General features: G+C 67.4%; 3 protein-coding genes across 3 annotated transcripts in view; 2 read left to right on the top strand and 1 right to left on the bottom strand.

Moving 5' to 3' along the window:
• Nucleotides 1–3,195, bottom strand: part of PFL1_06407 (uncharacterized protein) — a gene marked incomplete at both ends in the record, with an annotated part of 3,866 nt that extends 671 nt beyond the window's left edge. Inside the window, 2 exons of the mRNA XM_007883950.1 lie at nucleotides 16–2,980; nucleotides 3,095–3,195. Coding sequence (XP_007882141.1) covers nucleotides 16–2,980; nucleotides 3,095–3,195 — 3,066 coding nt within the window. The remainder of the gene's footprint in view (nucleotides 1–15; nucleotides 2,981–3,094) is intronic.
• Nucleotides 3,196–3,989: 794 nt separating this feature from the next.
• On the top strand, nucleotides 3,990–7,049 carry PFL1_06406 (uncharacterized protein; the record flags this gene model as incomplete). Its single annotated transcript, XM_007883949.1, has 2 exons — nucleotides 3,990–4,465; nucleotides 4,547–7,049. 2 exons carry the CDS (start codon nucleotides 3,990–3,992, stop codon nucleotides 7,047–7,049), a joined length of 2,979 nt encoding a protein of 992 aa, XP_007882140.1.
• Nucleotides 7,050–10,405: 3,356 nt separating this feature from the next.
• Nucleotides 10,406–13,641, top strand: part of PFL1_06405 (uncharacterized protein) — a gene marked incomplete at both ends in the record, with an annotated part of 4,292 nt that continues 1,056 nt past the window's right edge. Inside the window, one exon of the mRNA XM_007883948.1 lies at nucleotides 10,406–13,528. Coding sequence (XP_007882139.1) covers nucleotides 10,406–13,528 — 3,123 coding nt within the window. The remainder of the gene's footprint in view (nucleotides 13,529–13,641) is intronic.

Here is a 13,641-nt window from a genome sequence, read left to right as displayed (position 1 = left end):
CGACATCGACGACACCATGGCCGGCGACGGCTCCACCGCCGATGCTGCGGCCGCAGAGGGTGCTGCGCGCGGCGGCGTCGAGGCGCGGGGAGACGATGCATGCACATCGGCCGTGCGCCGCGAGGCGTGGGGCGACGCAGTGCTCGCCACCGATCGCCGCGGGCTGTCACGGCTAAAGTCGCCCGCCAGCGCGTCGTTGAGCAGCCGCCGCCGCTTGGCCGACGACGCCGACGTCGACTCGTCGTCAAACCTCGGCCTGCCACCGCCGATCGAGGCGAGCGGCGACGAGTAGGCCGGGCCGCCCCGCATGCTCGGGTCGCACCACCGTCTCGCCTCGTCGTCGACGCGCGACGCCCGCTCCTCGAGCTCCGGCCGCAGCTCCACCAGCCGGTCGGCCAGGCTGGGCAGGTGGAAGAAGGCGGCAATCTGCAGCGCAGCGTCCAGCGTCCGCGTCGAGTGCAGCCGCCGCGCCGCGTCGAGCGCACGAGAGTGGCGGTCCGCCTTGCACGCCAGCTGGATGAGCTGCAGCAGCGCCTTGTCGGAGCCCATCTCGAGCATGCCGGCGTCGAGCCCGGCTTCGTCGGCAGGCGGCGCCAAGCCGGCGTAGCGTGCGTCGCGCACCATCGAGGCCATCAGCGACTCCCGCAGCGACTTTTCCTCTTGCGCGCCCGTCCCGCTCTCGCGGTTGATGAGCGGCACCTCGAGGTCGAGCTCCTGGATCAGCGGGCGGGTGCCGTCGACCTCGGGGTACTGCTGGCCCGAGCGCAGGAAAAGCACCATCAGCTGCTTGGATGACAGCGCCACGGGCCAGTAGTTGAGGCTCGACGTGGCCCGCATCGCCGCCTCGCTCGTCGTCGTCGCCGTCGCCGCCGCACCGCCCTCGGCCACTGACGACGAACGATCCTTGAGCAGGTTGGTGTCGAGCAGCGGCACCCAGCGGCCTTGGCGCGTGCGATGGGCGCGGTCGAGGGCGAACAGGACGCCGTCGGACGTGTAGATGGCCGGTAGATGGTGGCTGTTGAAGCCGACCCAGCGCACGTGGACGTTGCTCGCCAGCGGCAGCAGGCCCTCCTGCACCACGTCAAAGTTGTGCAGATCGATCACGCTGTAGCCCAGGCTCTGGTGATCGTTGAGGGCGCCACCAGCGGCGCGGTAGACGACAAACGCGTACCGGCTGCTGGCGGCCATGCTTACGACCTGGTGGCCGAGCGCCCACAAGTAGAGCTGCATGCCGCTCGTCGACAGGAAGCGCAGGTAGCCCTTGGACGTGGCGACGATGGCGATCCCCTGGCCCGACTGCGAGGCGTCGCGGCCGTCGCCGTCGGAGCCTGCCGGGCGCGCAGCGTCGCCACCGCTCAGCGCCACCACCTCGACCTGCTCGTTGCCGACGAGGTTGAGCGTCCACTCGGAGCCGAGGCTGTTCCACGACTCAAAGGGCTTGAAGTAGACGCCGCTCGGGCTGTCTCCCTGCTGCCTGCAGGCGAAGAGCACGCCCTGCGGGCCCAGCGAGGCCATCGAGTAGCCGTGGTGGTCGGTGAAGCGGAAGTTGCGCCGTGCGGCCATGTCGAACGACTCAAACGAGATCGTCTGGTGCGTGTCCTGGTCGACGGCGGTGACCATGCCGACCATGTTGAATGAGAGGTAGCGGCGTTGTGCCCGCATCGGCGTCGACGTGGGCTGGAACGGCTCCTGCGGCTTGGTGCCTTGGATGAAGGTGGGCTTGGAGCCGCCGGCGCTGCGCCCTCTTCGCGAGCGCCCGTGGTGGTCCTCGTCTCCAGCCCCTCGGCCGTTGACGAGGGCCCGCCGCGTATAATGGGCGTAGCCGTCGTCATCGACGACAAAGTCCTCGAGGCCATCACCGTCGTCGTCATCCTCGTCGATTGGCCCGGCCGCGCGCCCGTTGGCTCCGGGCGCGCCAGGATCCACGCCGCCGTCGTCGTCGTCATCGTCGTCGATGCCGGTCCCCTCGAAAAGATCGTCGACCTGGTCGCGCGGCCGCCTCGAGCCCTTGGCGCTGCCGACGTGGTACTCGACGTGCTCGTAAGGGCTCGGGTAGGCGGGGCCGACGACGTCGTTCCAGCGCGCCAGCACGCCCTGGTTGTCGGTCCAGGCCAGGGCGTCGCGCGAGGGGTGCCAGCTGATGCCGGTGACGAGGCCCTCGGAGCGCTTGAAGCGGATGGCCTGCTTGGACGAGTAGTCCCACACCGTCACCTGGCCATCCGAGGTGCCGACGGCGAGGTACCTGCCGTTTGGGCTGTAGGCCATGGCGTTGATGCTGCCGCTTGGGCTTGGGACGGTGCCGGAGGACGATGCGAGGTAGGAGCCGGCGCGGACCCACGAGGGCGACTGGGTCTGGGCGTTCATGATGACGAGCTCGTGGGCCTTTGAGGGGATGACAAAGTGGCTGCCGGACGGGTGCCAGCAGGCGGTGCAGGCGACGTCGCTCTCGGGCCGCGCCGCGGGGAGGATGCCGTCGATGACCTTTAGGCAGTTTGGCTCCGATGAGCCCAGGTCCCACACCCGTGCGCTGCCGTCCGACGACGACGTGATGAGGATGGGGGCGATGGGGCTCCAGGCGGCGGAGCGGACGCCCCTCGAGTGGCCCGTGAGGAGCTGCACCCTCCTCGGATCGCCGACGTCGACGACGCGGACGATGAGCTCGTCGGAGCAGACGGCGACGCGGGGATGCTTGTCGGGCCCGACGGCGCGCTCGATTGCGGCGCAGCGGACGGGGAGCGACTCGCGGCGGAGGATCGATTGCAGGTGTGTGGGGGGCAGGGGCATGCCCTCGTGGTCGACGGGCCTGTGGCTGTAGAGGCGCACGCAGCCGTCCTCGGAAGCGGTGACGACGTAGTTGTGATCTGCCTCGATCCACGTGAGGGCATTGGTGGCGTCCTCGACCATCATGGGGTCCTGGCGCGAGTCGAGGGTGGTGCCGAGGATGCGGAAGAAGTAGTCATCTCCGGCAGTGTACAGGCGGCTGCGTGGTGCGACGGGGAGCAAGGTGCCATGTCAGGTCAGGTCAGAGGTGTGCTGGGTTTAAACGGGCGGTGATGTCGGGGGAACAGGCACGGCGACGGTGAGGGAGACTCACTCTACATTTGCTGCCTTTGGAGCGTGTGCGATGCGGGTGTTGCCCGAGAGGTGCACGATCTGTACATTGACGCTGTCTGCCTGGGTGCCTAGGGACGCCATGGCCGCTGGCGTCTGGGGATGGCGAGGGGCGAGGGGCGGGGGGCGAGGGGCAATGGTGCTCTTGGTCCCTGTCCCGGTCGTTGTGCCGGTTCCTCGCGGCAGTGCTTGTTTTTGTGTTGTCCTTGGCTGTACGGGGGTTTGATCCAAGAGCGAGCCTGTCTGGTCTGTGCAATGGCTTGAAGCAAGGACCGATGCCGTGTGCGTTGGGATGTGGTGTTGTAGAGGAAGCTGGCGGTTGGCGAGAAGCACACACTTCTCTCTCGCCCCTTTGCTCTGTGAACCCCTCTGCCTTGGCCACGGACACTGGCGCGCTGTGACTTCGCGACGCGTCCTCCCGGTCCACCTCTTTAGCCCTGGCCCATGTTTGCGGATCCGACGTCAGCCTCTGGAATCCAAAGGGCATGGTCCGAGCACGCCAGAGGCGCTCAGTCGGGGGCTGGCTGGCCTGGTGCCACTCAAAGACTCTCGCTCCTTTGTTGCCTCGCCCATCCCTCTCTCGACCCCCGTTGCCATCGCTCGCCACCGTTCACCATCAACGAGGAACTACGATGTCGGACCAGTCCGCTATCGCAACGGCAGCAACCGACCGACGAGGGATACCAACGTCGGCTGCCGCCTCGACTTCTCCACAGCAGCCGCCGCCTCCACAGCCACCTCCATCCAACGATGGCCATCCTTACCTCCCACAGCAGCAGCAGCAGCAGCAGCAGTCAGCACCATTAGGCCAACAACCGCCGCCGCCGCCGCCGCGCTACCCCTCATCCTCACCTTATGCTCACGCCGCTCCCCCACAGATGGACCGCATCCCTTCCTTTGCCTCGTCTTCGTCTGCCACCTACAATGCCTCCGGCGCACCATCAGCACAATCGCCGCCCTCCGCCTCGCGCAGCAATCCCCGCCATGCCGCCTTCGCTGCTCCTGCTCCTGCGGCTGCTCCCAGCGGCCAGCTGGCCCCGTCGAGCACCGCTGCATTGCCTGCACCCAGCGCCCCCATGCTCGCAAAGGGATCCCAGGCCCTCTCGCTCAAGGTCATGCGCATCTCGACGCCCGCCCTACACTCGGTCGATCGGCCCTATCACGAGGACGATACCCACCTCGCATCCCTGCCATCTGCTGACGCATGGCATTCCATCCCCATGGACGGCCTCGTACCCGGCGAGCGCGCCGAGCTCCATTCCCCGGCAGCCGCCACGAGCGACCGCTTACTGCCGGCCTTTGCCCAGTCACTCACCGCAGCACTCCGCGACGACATGCTCAGCAACCAGGCATCGTCGTCCTCCCCCCAACCGCCGCCATCACTAGGCGAACACTGCCCCGTGCCGAGCACTCTACGCGACTGGCCCATCGGCAGTCTCCTCACCCTCCCCGCCAGCTTCGGCACCCTCTACCTCGGCGAGGCCTTTTCCGCCTACCTCTGCGTCCGCAACGAGGCGCGCCACGCCGTCAGGGACCCCTGCCTCCGCGTCGAGATGCAGGTCGGCGATGGCGGCGATGGGCCGGGTCCGAACGGCAGGCCCTCGGGCAGCCGCTCCCTCCTCGCCACCGTCGTCGCCGACGCCGCGCAGGGCGATCCAGCCGAGCTCACCAATGACGCCAAGCTCGAGACGACGGTGCGCCACGAGATCCGCGAGCTCGGCCCGCACGTCCTCATCTGCACCGTCTCCTACAAGGCGCCCGTCCAGGAGCCCGGCGGGGGCGTCGCGTGGGCAGAGACGAGCTTCCGCAAGTTCTACAAGTTTGCCGTGCCCGCCTCGCCCCTCTCGGTCCGCACAAAGACCCACGAGCCCCGCTGCGCATCCCACGCGCTCCACCCGGACCACCGCGTCCGCGAACGCTTCCTGCTCGAGGTCCAGGTGCAGAACATCAGCCCTTCGCCCCTCGTTTTTGAGGGCCTCGACGTGAGACCCGAGGCGGAGTGGGAGTGGCACAGCATCGACCGGCCTCATCTGTCGTCCTCTCGCCCCGATGGCCGTGGCAGCGGCAGCGACGTCGGTAGCCTTTGGCGGGGCATCAACGAGCCGCTGCTGCCAGATGACGTCCGCCAGTACCTCTTTCAGCTGGTCCCGAAGGGCGACAAGCCTTCCAGGCCCCTGATTCCGATGCCGCTCGCCCCCGCCTTGCATCTACCAGCCGCAGCACACAGCCGGCCCGGCGGCGGTGCGGCGACATCGACCCCGGACCGACGCTCTCTAGTCTCGCTGGGGGATGGCCGGTCTCCGGCGGCCCATCGTCCCAACATGACGACGTCGCGGCCGGATGCAGCCACGGCTGTGCAGACCACGGTGCTGCCCGAAGCCATCGGCAGCCTCGACATCGCGTGGCGCATGAGCCAGGGCGAGCCCGGCCGGCTGCAGACCAGTCAGCTCATCCGGAGGCGCACCGTCGTGCAGCCGGTGCGGTGCTTGGCCGAAGCTTCGGATCGACTTGCTACATCGCTCGACAAGGCAGATCTGCCTTCAATCCCAGAGGCCGGCGCGGCCGCAAAGGAGACGGACGGATCAGACTCGACGCCCACATCTGCTTCCCAGACCGGTCTCGGCACACCGTTCGTCCCGCCCTCCGAGCTGCCTCGCTCACAGCTGCCGCCGCCAGACCTGCCTCCGCCGATGATCGAGGTCGGCTTGAACCTCGCCTCTGCGGCAGCGCCGTCGCTCGCCGCCTCCGCCAAGAGGGGACAGGCTGTGACACTGCCGCTGCAGCTCTGGGTGCGCGACCATGCGGCGTTTGCGCTGACGGCAGCCAGCTCCACTGGCCAGGCCGGTGCCCGCGGCCCTTCACACCTGGCAGCGGGTCCGGACTCTGACGACAGCGACGACGACCGGCCGCTCAGCGAGCTGGCATCGCCTCGGCATGGCGGGCAGGGGCTGCCATCGATGTCGTCGCGACGGTCCTCGGCGGTCTCGGTGCCCACTGCGGCCCAGACTGCGTCCCGTCCTGCCGCCAGGCTTGAGAGCGGCAGCCGCACGCTCTTCCTCGCCGTGCAGCACCTTGCGCACCCACTGCCAGAGCATGAGCCTCCTGCCGAGTCGCCGCACGCCGCCGCGTCCGGGCCCCGCAGTGGCGCGCGCCCGCCATCGACGCGGGACGGCGAGGACAGTGCGCTGCGAAGTGAGCCGTCATCGCTGCTGCGGTCGCTCACGTCGCCATCGACGCCTTCAAGGCCGCTGGTCCGCCGCAGCCTGCAGCAGAACATTGTGGCCAACCTCGCCTCTTCGCCGCTGCTGCGGACCGGCTCGCTCTCGCTCCGGCGCGGAGGGTCCGAGGGGCAGGACAACGACCCTGCTGGGGGCCATGCTGGTCGGCTCGAGTCGCCGCACCCGCCGCCCACGCCCCCGCCCAAGGAGCGGCCGGATCCCCTCGACTACGGCCAAGCGGCAACCGAGCCCGGGTCAGCGGCGCAAGGAGCGCAAGGTGCGAAGGGAGCATCGAAGGTGTGGCCTCGGCCGCACATCGATGTCGACCACCTGCTCGACGGCGCGCTGCCGGACGTGGAAGGCGAAGACTTTGAGCGGCGCGGCTCGACGCTCCAGCTGCTGGCGCCGGTCAGGATCGACCTCAAGGCGGACGGAGGCGATGGCGTGGCGACGGGCGAGGCGAGCGTCGCGTTTGACGTCGACTACGTGCCACTGCGGAGCGGCGTCATCCGGGTCGGCGGGATGCGGGTGCTGGTGCTGGGTTGGCAGGACGAGGTCATGTACCGCGCGGATCGAGGCGAGGGCGAGGGCGAGGGCGGCGGTGAGGGTGGAGCAGAGGAGGGCGACGGGGCCAAGACGCAGAGCGGCGGCAGGGTCGAGCTGCGCAAGCCGGTCCTCGTGCGCGAGTGGGCCGTGGTGGCTGAGCTCTCTGCGCGGTAGCGGCAGTCGAAGAGCAATACAATCTAGCCTGGGGACTCATGGCATGGTCATGTCGCGCGCTGGCGTCGGGCGCGCCGATCGACGGGACGGACGGGCCGACCCGAGGGGGCGTGCACCACCACCACCACCACGCTGGCGCCCGCGCCGAGGGACGGAGAGTGAACCGACCACGAACGTGTTGGCGGGCTAGAGCTGGCTTGTTGGTGCTTCCTGCGGAAATGCCAGGCCGAGCGTGGCCCAAACGCGACCCGCTGCCGGCAGCGCTATCCGGGGTGGGCGGTGTGCCGTGCACCTGTATGCTGTGCCTCAAACCCGCGGAGCGTACTGCGTTTCGAGCAACCCGGCCTGCCTGCGAGCAACAAGGTGTAGAGTAGTGGGGTCGGGACGGCCGAGCCGACGACTGCGAGCGAGTCAGGCAGGCAGGCCAGGGCGTAGGCGTAGGAAGGAGGAGCCAAGCCATGCCTTGCCATGCGTTCGGACAGAGAGCCGATCCGGCCCGACCTGATCGACCTGACCCTCGACCTTCGACCGCGGTCGTCGCCGCCGGGGTGGTGCAGAGTAGGGTGGGGTGGAAGGCCCCCCGCCCTGCTCTTGATCTCGTAAACATGAGGCCTGGCCCTTTGTCCGCTACACTAGTACATACTCGACCATGGGCTCGTCCGACGATGTGTTCGGTGTCGCTCTCCTCTGCCCGCCTGGCTGCTGGTGCAACACGTACGATCTCCCTTCTGTCCGCGCGGTCTCGTCTCGACCCTTTGCTCGTGTGGAGGCAGGCCAGAAGACCGAAGAACCGACAGCGCGACAAAAGCCGAAGCAGCCAAAAGAGCACATCGGCTGCGGGGACTTTGTCGAGCACAGCGCAGCAGCTTAGTAGCAGCAGCAGCAGCAGCAGCAGCAAGCAGGTAGGCTAGGCGGGCCAGGTCAGGGTCTCGGTGCGAGTGCGTCGAGGCGCTGATCGGGCCGTGCTTGCTTGCTTGCTTGCTCTTCTCTCCTTCGGCCGCTTCCGCTTCTTGCTTGCTTGCTTGCTTGCTTGCTTGCGGCTCCCGCCGAGGCAGGAGGCAGGTCGGCATCATCATCAGCATCATCGTCGCCGGCCATCGTCGTCGTCGCCGGGGGCCTAGCCTGGCCTGTCGCCAACGCGGCTCATCACCATCAGGCATTGCCTGTCTGGCCTCGTCGTCGGTCCCGCCGTCGTCGTTGGTTTGTTTGCCCTTCGCCGCCGCTGCTGCTGCTGCTGCTGCTCGCCCAAGAAGAGACCGACGTACGTTGCTTCTGGCTGTGTTCGCTCGCTTCCCGAGCGCTCGCTGACGCCGCTGCCGGCCGGCCGGTCTTTGCGTGCGTGTGGGCCAGCCAGAGACCAAGGCAGGCAGGCAGGCCGGTGTGTCATTTTTTCTTTTCTTTTTCTTTTTCTCCTTTGGCCCGCCCCAGCAGCAAGCCAGCCAGCGCCGCTGCCGGCCAGCTGCAGCCGCCGCCTCCGCCATTTTTTCTTTTTCTCTTTTTCCCCTTTTTCGCCTGGCTCGAGGCCGCCGTTGGCATGGCTGGGAAGGGGGTGAGGTGAGGCTGTGTGTGGGCCTGGCAGGGCAGCAGGCAGGCCTGGCAGGACCCCGCCCGCCGCCTTGGGCTCGCTCCCGCCACGACGTACGCCCGACTCGAGCGGCTTCTCGATCGTCCTTTTTCGATCTCGCCGCTGCGCTGCCTCCTGCTGGCCCCCCCGGCGTCCCTTCGTGTTGGCCTCCGCTTTCCTTCGCGACCGCCCGCCTCGCTCCACCACCACCACCACCATCTCAAGAATACCCCCCCGCCCGTCTTCTCCCGCATCTCTCTTTCGTCTTCGCCGCTCCCGCGTTCGCCGCCCCGTCTGTTGGCCTGCCGCTTTCCCGAGTCGGCCTAGACGCAGGAAGAAAAAAAGCATCGTCGACCTAGGCTGCCGTGCAAAGTCGAGTCGCCCGCCCCCTTTTTGGCCCCGGACGGCTTCTCTGCACAGCGAACCAAAGCCGCACTCCGGTCGTCGCTCCCTCACCGCCACCTTCCATCCTCTCATCGCACCACCGCCACCAACGTCATCACCCTTGCGGCCTCGAAGGCACGTCGCTCCTCGCCTTCTTCGCCTCCTGCACAGCCGCAGCTGCACCCAGCCGGTCGTCTTGACAAACGCACTTGCTGGCTTCAACGCTGCGCCACCCATCGCCGACCGATCGCTCCGCACCCTCTCCAGCATCGGCTCGCCGGACCCTCGATAGGCCATCGGTGGTAACTCGTGGGCCCCCCGTCAGCTACAAAAGAGCGAGGACTCGGCTTGCGATACTGGCCTTGCACGACCCCATACGACCACCACCATCATCAGGTTACAGCCACCGCTGCTGCAACGCTACCTCCGGCCCCTTGCGTCTCGGTAGATACCCTCGATCTTCGTTTCACGGCCCGCAGAGTATTCGACCTACGCCTCCCCTTCTTGAACCCATCCCTGCGACGCTCGACGGCTTCCGCTCGCCCGCTGCATCTCACCGACGTCCATTCGGCATCGATCCGCGAGGCGCTACCAGCCTCTGCTCTTCCCAGGCAGTCTCTGCGGCAGCCGATCGGCAAGCGTCCGAACGAGGACAGCCTCGTCTCGCCCCGCCTCGCCTGCCTCTTGAGTCGTTGGCATCTTGCGCACCGGCCGAGAAGTCACACCGTCCCGAGTGACGGTTGTGCCCTCGCCGCTGCTTGCCTGCCTTGACCCCACCGGAGCGCTCGGGTCGCCACCGCACCAACCTTTGTCTTTGGGACCACCCACGTTTCCCCGCCCCTTCAGCTTCCGCTTCGGCGCTTTCCGAGTCGGTTCTGGAAACCTCGGAAGACGCACCCATTCGCCCGTTTGCCCGGCCAAGCAGTCCGCTTTCGTCAGTCAGCTGTATACCAACTCGACACACCTTCGCATCTCGACGGCTACCCTAATCCCCTCGTCAACTGAGCCACCCTCGCCGGCATCTTTGAGCTCGGCGCGATCACGGTCCTCCGGTCGGTCCTCCTCCACGGAGCCGCATCGCCTCGTCTCGACACGCTTCAAAGGTCAGGCCGAGACAGCTCGCGCTACCATCCCGTTACCAGCCAACTCATACCCGAGCCCTCTACTCGCGGTCGCTCCCCCATCTCTGGCGGCATCGCAAGCTAGCACGGATCACTCACACCGGCAGGCGATAACGCATCTGCCAGCAAGCCTGCAGGAAGAAGCCTTCGGAACTCTCCTTGCTCGCCCCCCTCTTCAACTCTCTCTCCCCCCCCTTCTCTGCCAAGCAAGGTCGACTTGAGCTGGCAGTCCTCCCCGGAGCCTCGGCGAACTCTACCGCGGCTTCTGGACCCCATCACCCGACAGCATGGATCTCTACTCGACATCCTTCACCATCCCGCGGTCCACGGGCGCGTCCAGCTTTGTCCATGACAGCGCCACAGTGACCGGCGGCCTGGGCTCCGTCGACCCGATGCGGTCGCAGGGCCCGCCTCCGCCGCCTCCTCCATCGAGTCGTCCGCCCGTGACCGAACCACCGCCGTCGTCGTTCCACGGCAGGCTGGGCTCGATGCGGTCCCGCTTCCCGCCCAGCGTCAAGGCCTTCATGCCGAGCGCGTTTGGCGGCAAGCGCACCAGCGACCGGATCGCAGAGGCCGTGGGCCAGGAAAAGGCCGAGGCAGAGGCCGACAGCGAAGCCGCCGCCGCCGGGACCGGCAACAGCGTCTCTGGCTCCGAAAAGGCGGAGCTCTCCAACGCCGGCTTCGACCCGACCACGATGCCCAAGCTACCGAACCCGCTGCTGGCCAACCTGGACCGGTCCATTGCCCAGATCAGCCGCGATAGCCGCTCGACGATCGGCACCCGCTCCTCGCTCGACTTCTCGTCGTCGGCGTCGTTCTCGGCGGACAGCACCGCGCCCAGCAGCGCCATTGGCGCCCAGAACGGCGCCCGGGGCGACGGCCTGCCCGGCCAGGGCCACTCTCAGACCCAGCAGCAGTCGCACTCGGACCCCAACAGCGCCAACCACTCGGCCTCGAACTCGCTCTCGAACGCCAACGGAGGCGGCATGCCGCACTCGCAGAGCTCAAAGGACCTGGTCGACGCGATGCAGCGGCTCAGCCTCGATGTCATGGCGAGCCACCAATGCCTGGTGACGTTTGCGCCGGTGCAGCCCGACGAGCCCAAGGTGTCGACGCCGCTGGCCGGCCAGCAGGGCTTCCCGCGGCAGCTGTCGTTCCCCGCCTATGGCAGCAGCGACGCGCTGCCCTTCCCCAACAGCAGCGGTGCCAACGGATCCGGCTACCCCTACCAGCAGTACCATCCGCAGCCGATCGGGACGCCCGACTCGTTGGCCTCGGGCGCCTTTGTGCCCGGCGGCGCCGACGGCATCGGCTTCCCGGGGTTCAACGGCAGCTCGCTCTCGCTCTCCGGCCTCAACCCGAGCTCGGGCACGGCGCAGAATGTACTGGCCCAGGACGCGCTCGCCTCGAGCAACCTGCGGAAGCGGGTGCCGCAGTACAACTTCCACCTGAGCGGCGGGTACCAGCAGGTGATGGGCGCGCGCGGCGCCATCCTGCGCGAGAACCCGTTCAAGGTCAAGTCGAGCATCAAGGTGCCGCGCGCCGATGTGCTCGAGGCGTCGTCGGGATCGTCTCCGGGCGCCGATCCGGTCAAGCCCGACGTCCGCCGTCGGCTCGACGAGATCTCCTCGACGACGGGCGCCGGCGTCCTGGTCATCACCAGCGACGCTCGCGGCGCCGACCTGGGCTACGGCCTCGAGACTGAGCGGATGGCCGAGCTGGTCGTGTCGGGCCCCTTTGAGAGCGTCGAGCTGGCGCGCGTCAAGGTGCTGGTGCTGCTCGACGAGCTCCTCGGCCTGCACTCGGAGACGTGCGAGATCGACTACAAGCTGCACAATATCATCGGCGGCCGCAAGCGGTGCGTCGTCCAGACGATCCAGGAGGAGACGGGCACCAACGTCTACCTGCCGACGCCCTTTGCCGGCACGCTCAGCGGCGGACGCAACGCGCCCCCGCCCGGGCGCCAGAACACGATCCACATCACGGGCGAGTTCTTTGGCGTCCAGCGGGCGCGCGACATGCTGTTCCAGGTGTCGCTCCACAAGAGCAAGTGCATCATCTCGCGCGACGCCGCCATCCTGCCGCGCAAGCTCGACTGGATGCTGACCGAGCGGCTCGAGGAGCTGCGCTCCATCATGCTCGACAACGGCACCTTTGTCGCCTTCCCCGTCATCGGCAGCCAGGCCAGCCTGATCTCGGTCTTCGGCGACAACCGCGTCAACATCGAGCGGACGATCCGCTCCATCATGCAGCTGGCCTGCCAGTTCTACGTGGCGTCGCTGTGGCTGCTGCCGGTGTCGTTTGACGTCTTTATGTCGCCGGCGTCGCTCAACCCGACCCAGATGGCGCCCATCCTGCGCCACATCAGCAACGCCTCGGGCGCCGAGGTCGTCTTCAAGGGCAACTGCTTCGAGGTCCACGGCCTCGAGGGCGAGGTCCGCTCCGCCGTTTCGTCGATCCTCGACCTCGACGTCGTCAAGAGCTTCAACTTCGAGGTCCGCTTCCAGATCGAGCTGGCCAACGAGCACCGCGAGTTCATCAGCGGGAAAAAGAACGGCAAGATCAACAAGGTGATGAAGCAGTGCGGCGTGCGCATCAAGTTCGAGACCTTCAACGACTACAACTTCCTCATCGACATCAGCGGCAACGACCGCGCCGGCGTCCTCCAGGGGCTCGGCTTGCTGCAGGAGGAGCTGCCCGCCGAGATGTCGTTCCACGTCCCCGAGGCCTACCACAAGCGCATCATCGGCGTCGGCGGCAAAAACATCCAGCGCATCATGAAAAAGTACGGCGTCTACGTCAAGTTTTCCAACGCCGAGGAGTTTGCGGCGCTCGGCGGCTACCTCGACAACGAGGACAACGTCATCGCCCGCACGCCCGCCAAGAACGCCATCAACCTCGAGAACCTCAAGCAGTCGGTCATGGAGCTCGTCAACCCAAAGGACAAGGATTACGTCACCGAGACGGTCGCCATCTCGCGGCGTTACCACCGCACGCTGCTGGGCGAGAAGGCCATCTTTATCCACGACATTGAGAGCAAGACGAGCTCCATTGTCCGCTTCCCGCCCAAGGAGTCGGCGTCGGACCTCGTCACCATCTTTGGGCCCGAGTCGCAGATCCACATTGCGGCCCAGATGCTCCTCGACCACGTGCCGTTCGAGGCCGAGTTCCGCACGCCCAACTCGCTCGAGCTGTCGGCGGTGCTGCAGACGCACGACTTTGTCGCCCTCGCCGAGCGCCTCAAGCACGACCTCAACATCGTCGTCGCGCCCATCCTCCGTCAGCGCCAGGGTGGCGAGGCCGTCTTCAAGCTGCGCCTCAACCGGAGCAACAGCGACTTCCTCCCGACGGCCAAGGATGCCCTCGAGGATTTCCTCATCAGCCGCAACATCAACGTCTACGCCTCGCCCGTCCGCGCCCGCTCCGACTCTTTCGCCTCGGCCTTTCCGCACTTTGCCAACAAGCTCCTCTCGACGGCGGCGGCCGCCGAGTCGAGCGAGTCGTTCCACGCCGCTGCCGCCGC

This window comes from Pseudozyma flocculosa (genome assembly GCF_000417875.1).
Source record: "Pseudozyma flocculosa PF-1 unplaced genomic scaffold scaffold00026, whole genome shotgun sequence".
NCBI lineage: Eukaryota > Fungi > Basidiomycota > Ustilaginomycetes > Ustilaginales > Ustilaginaceae > Pseudozyma > Pseudozyma flocculosa.
This window is presented reverse-complemented; position numbering and strand designations above follow the sequence as displayed.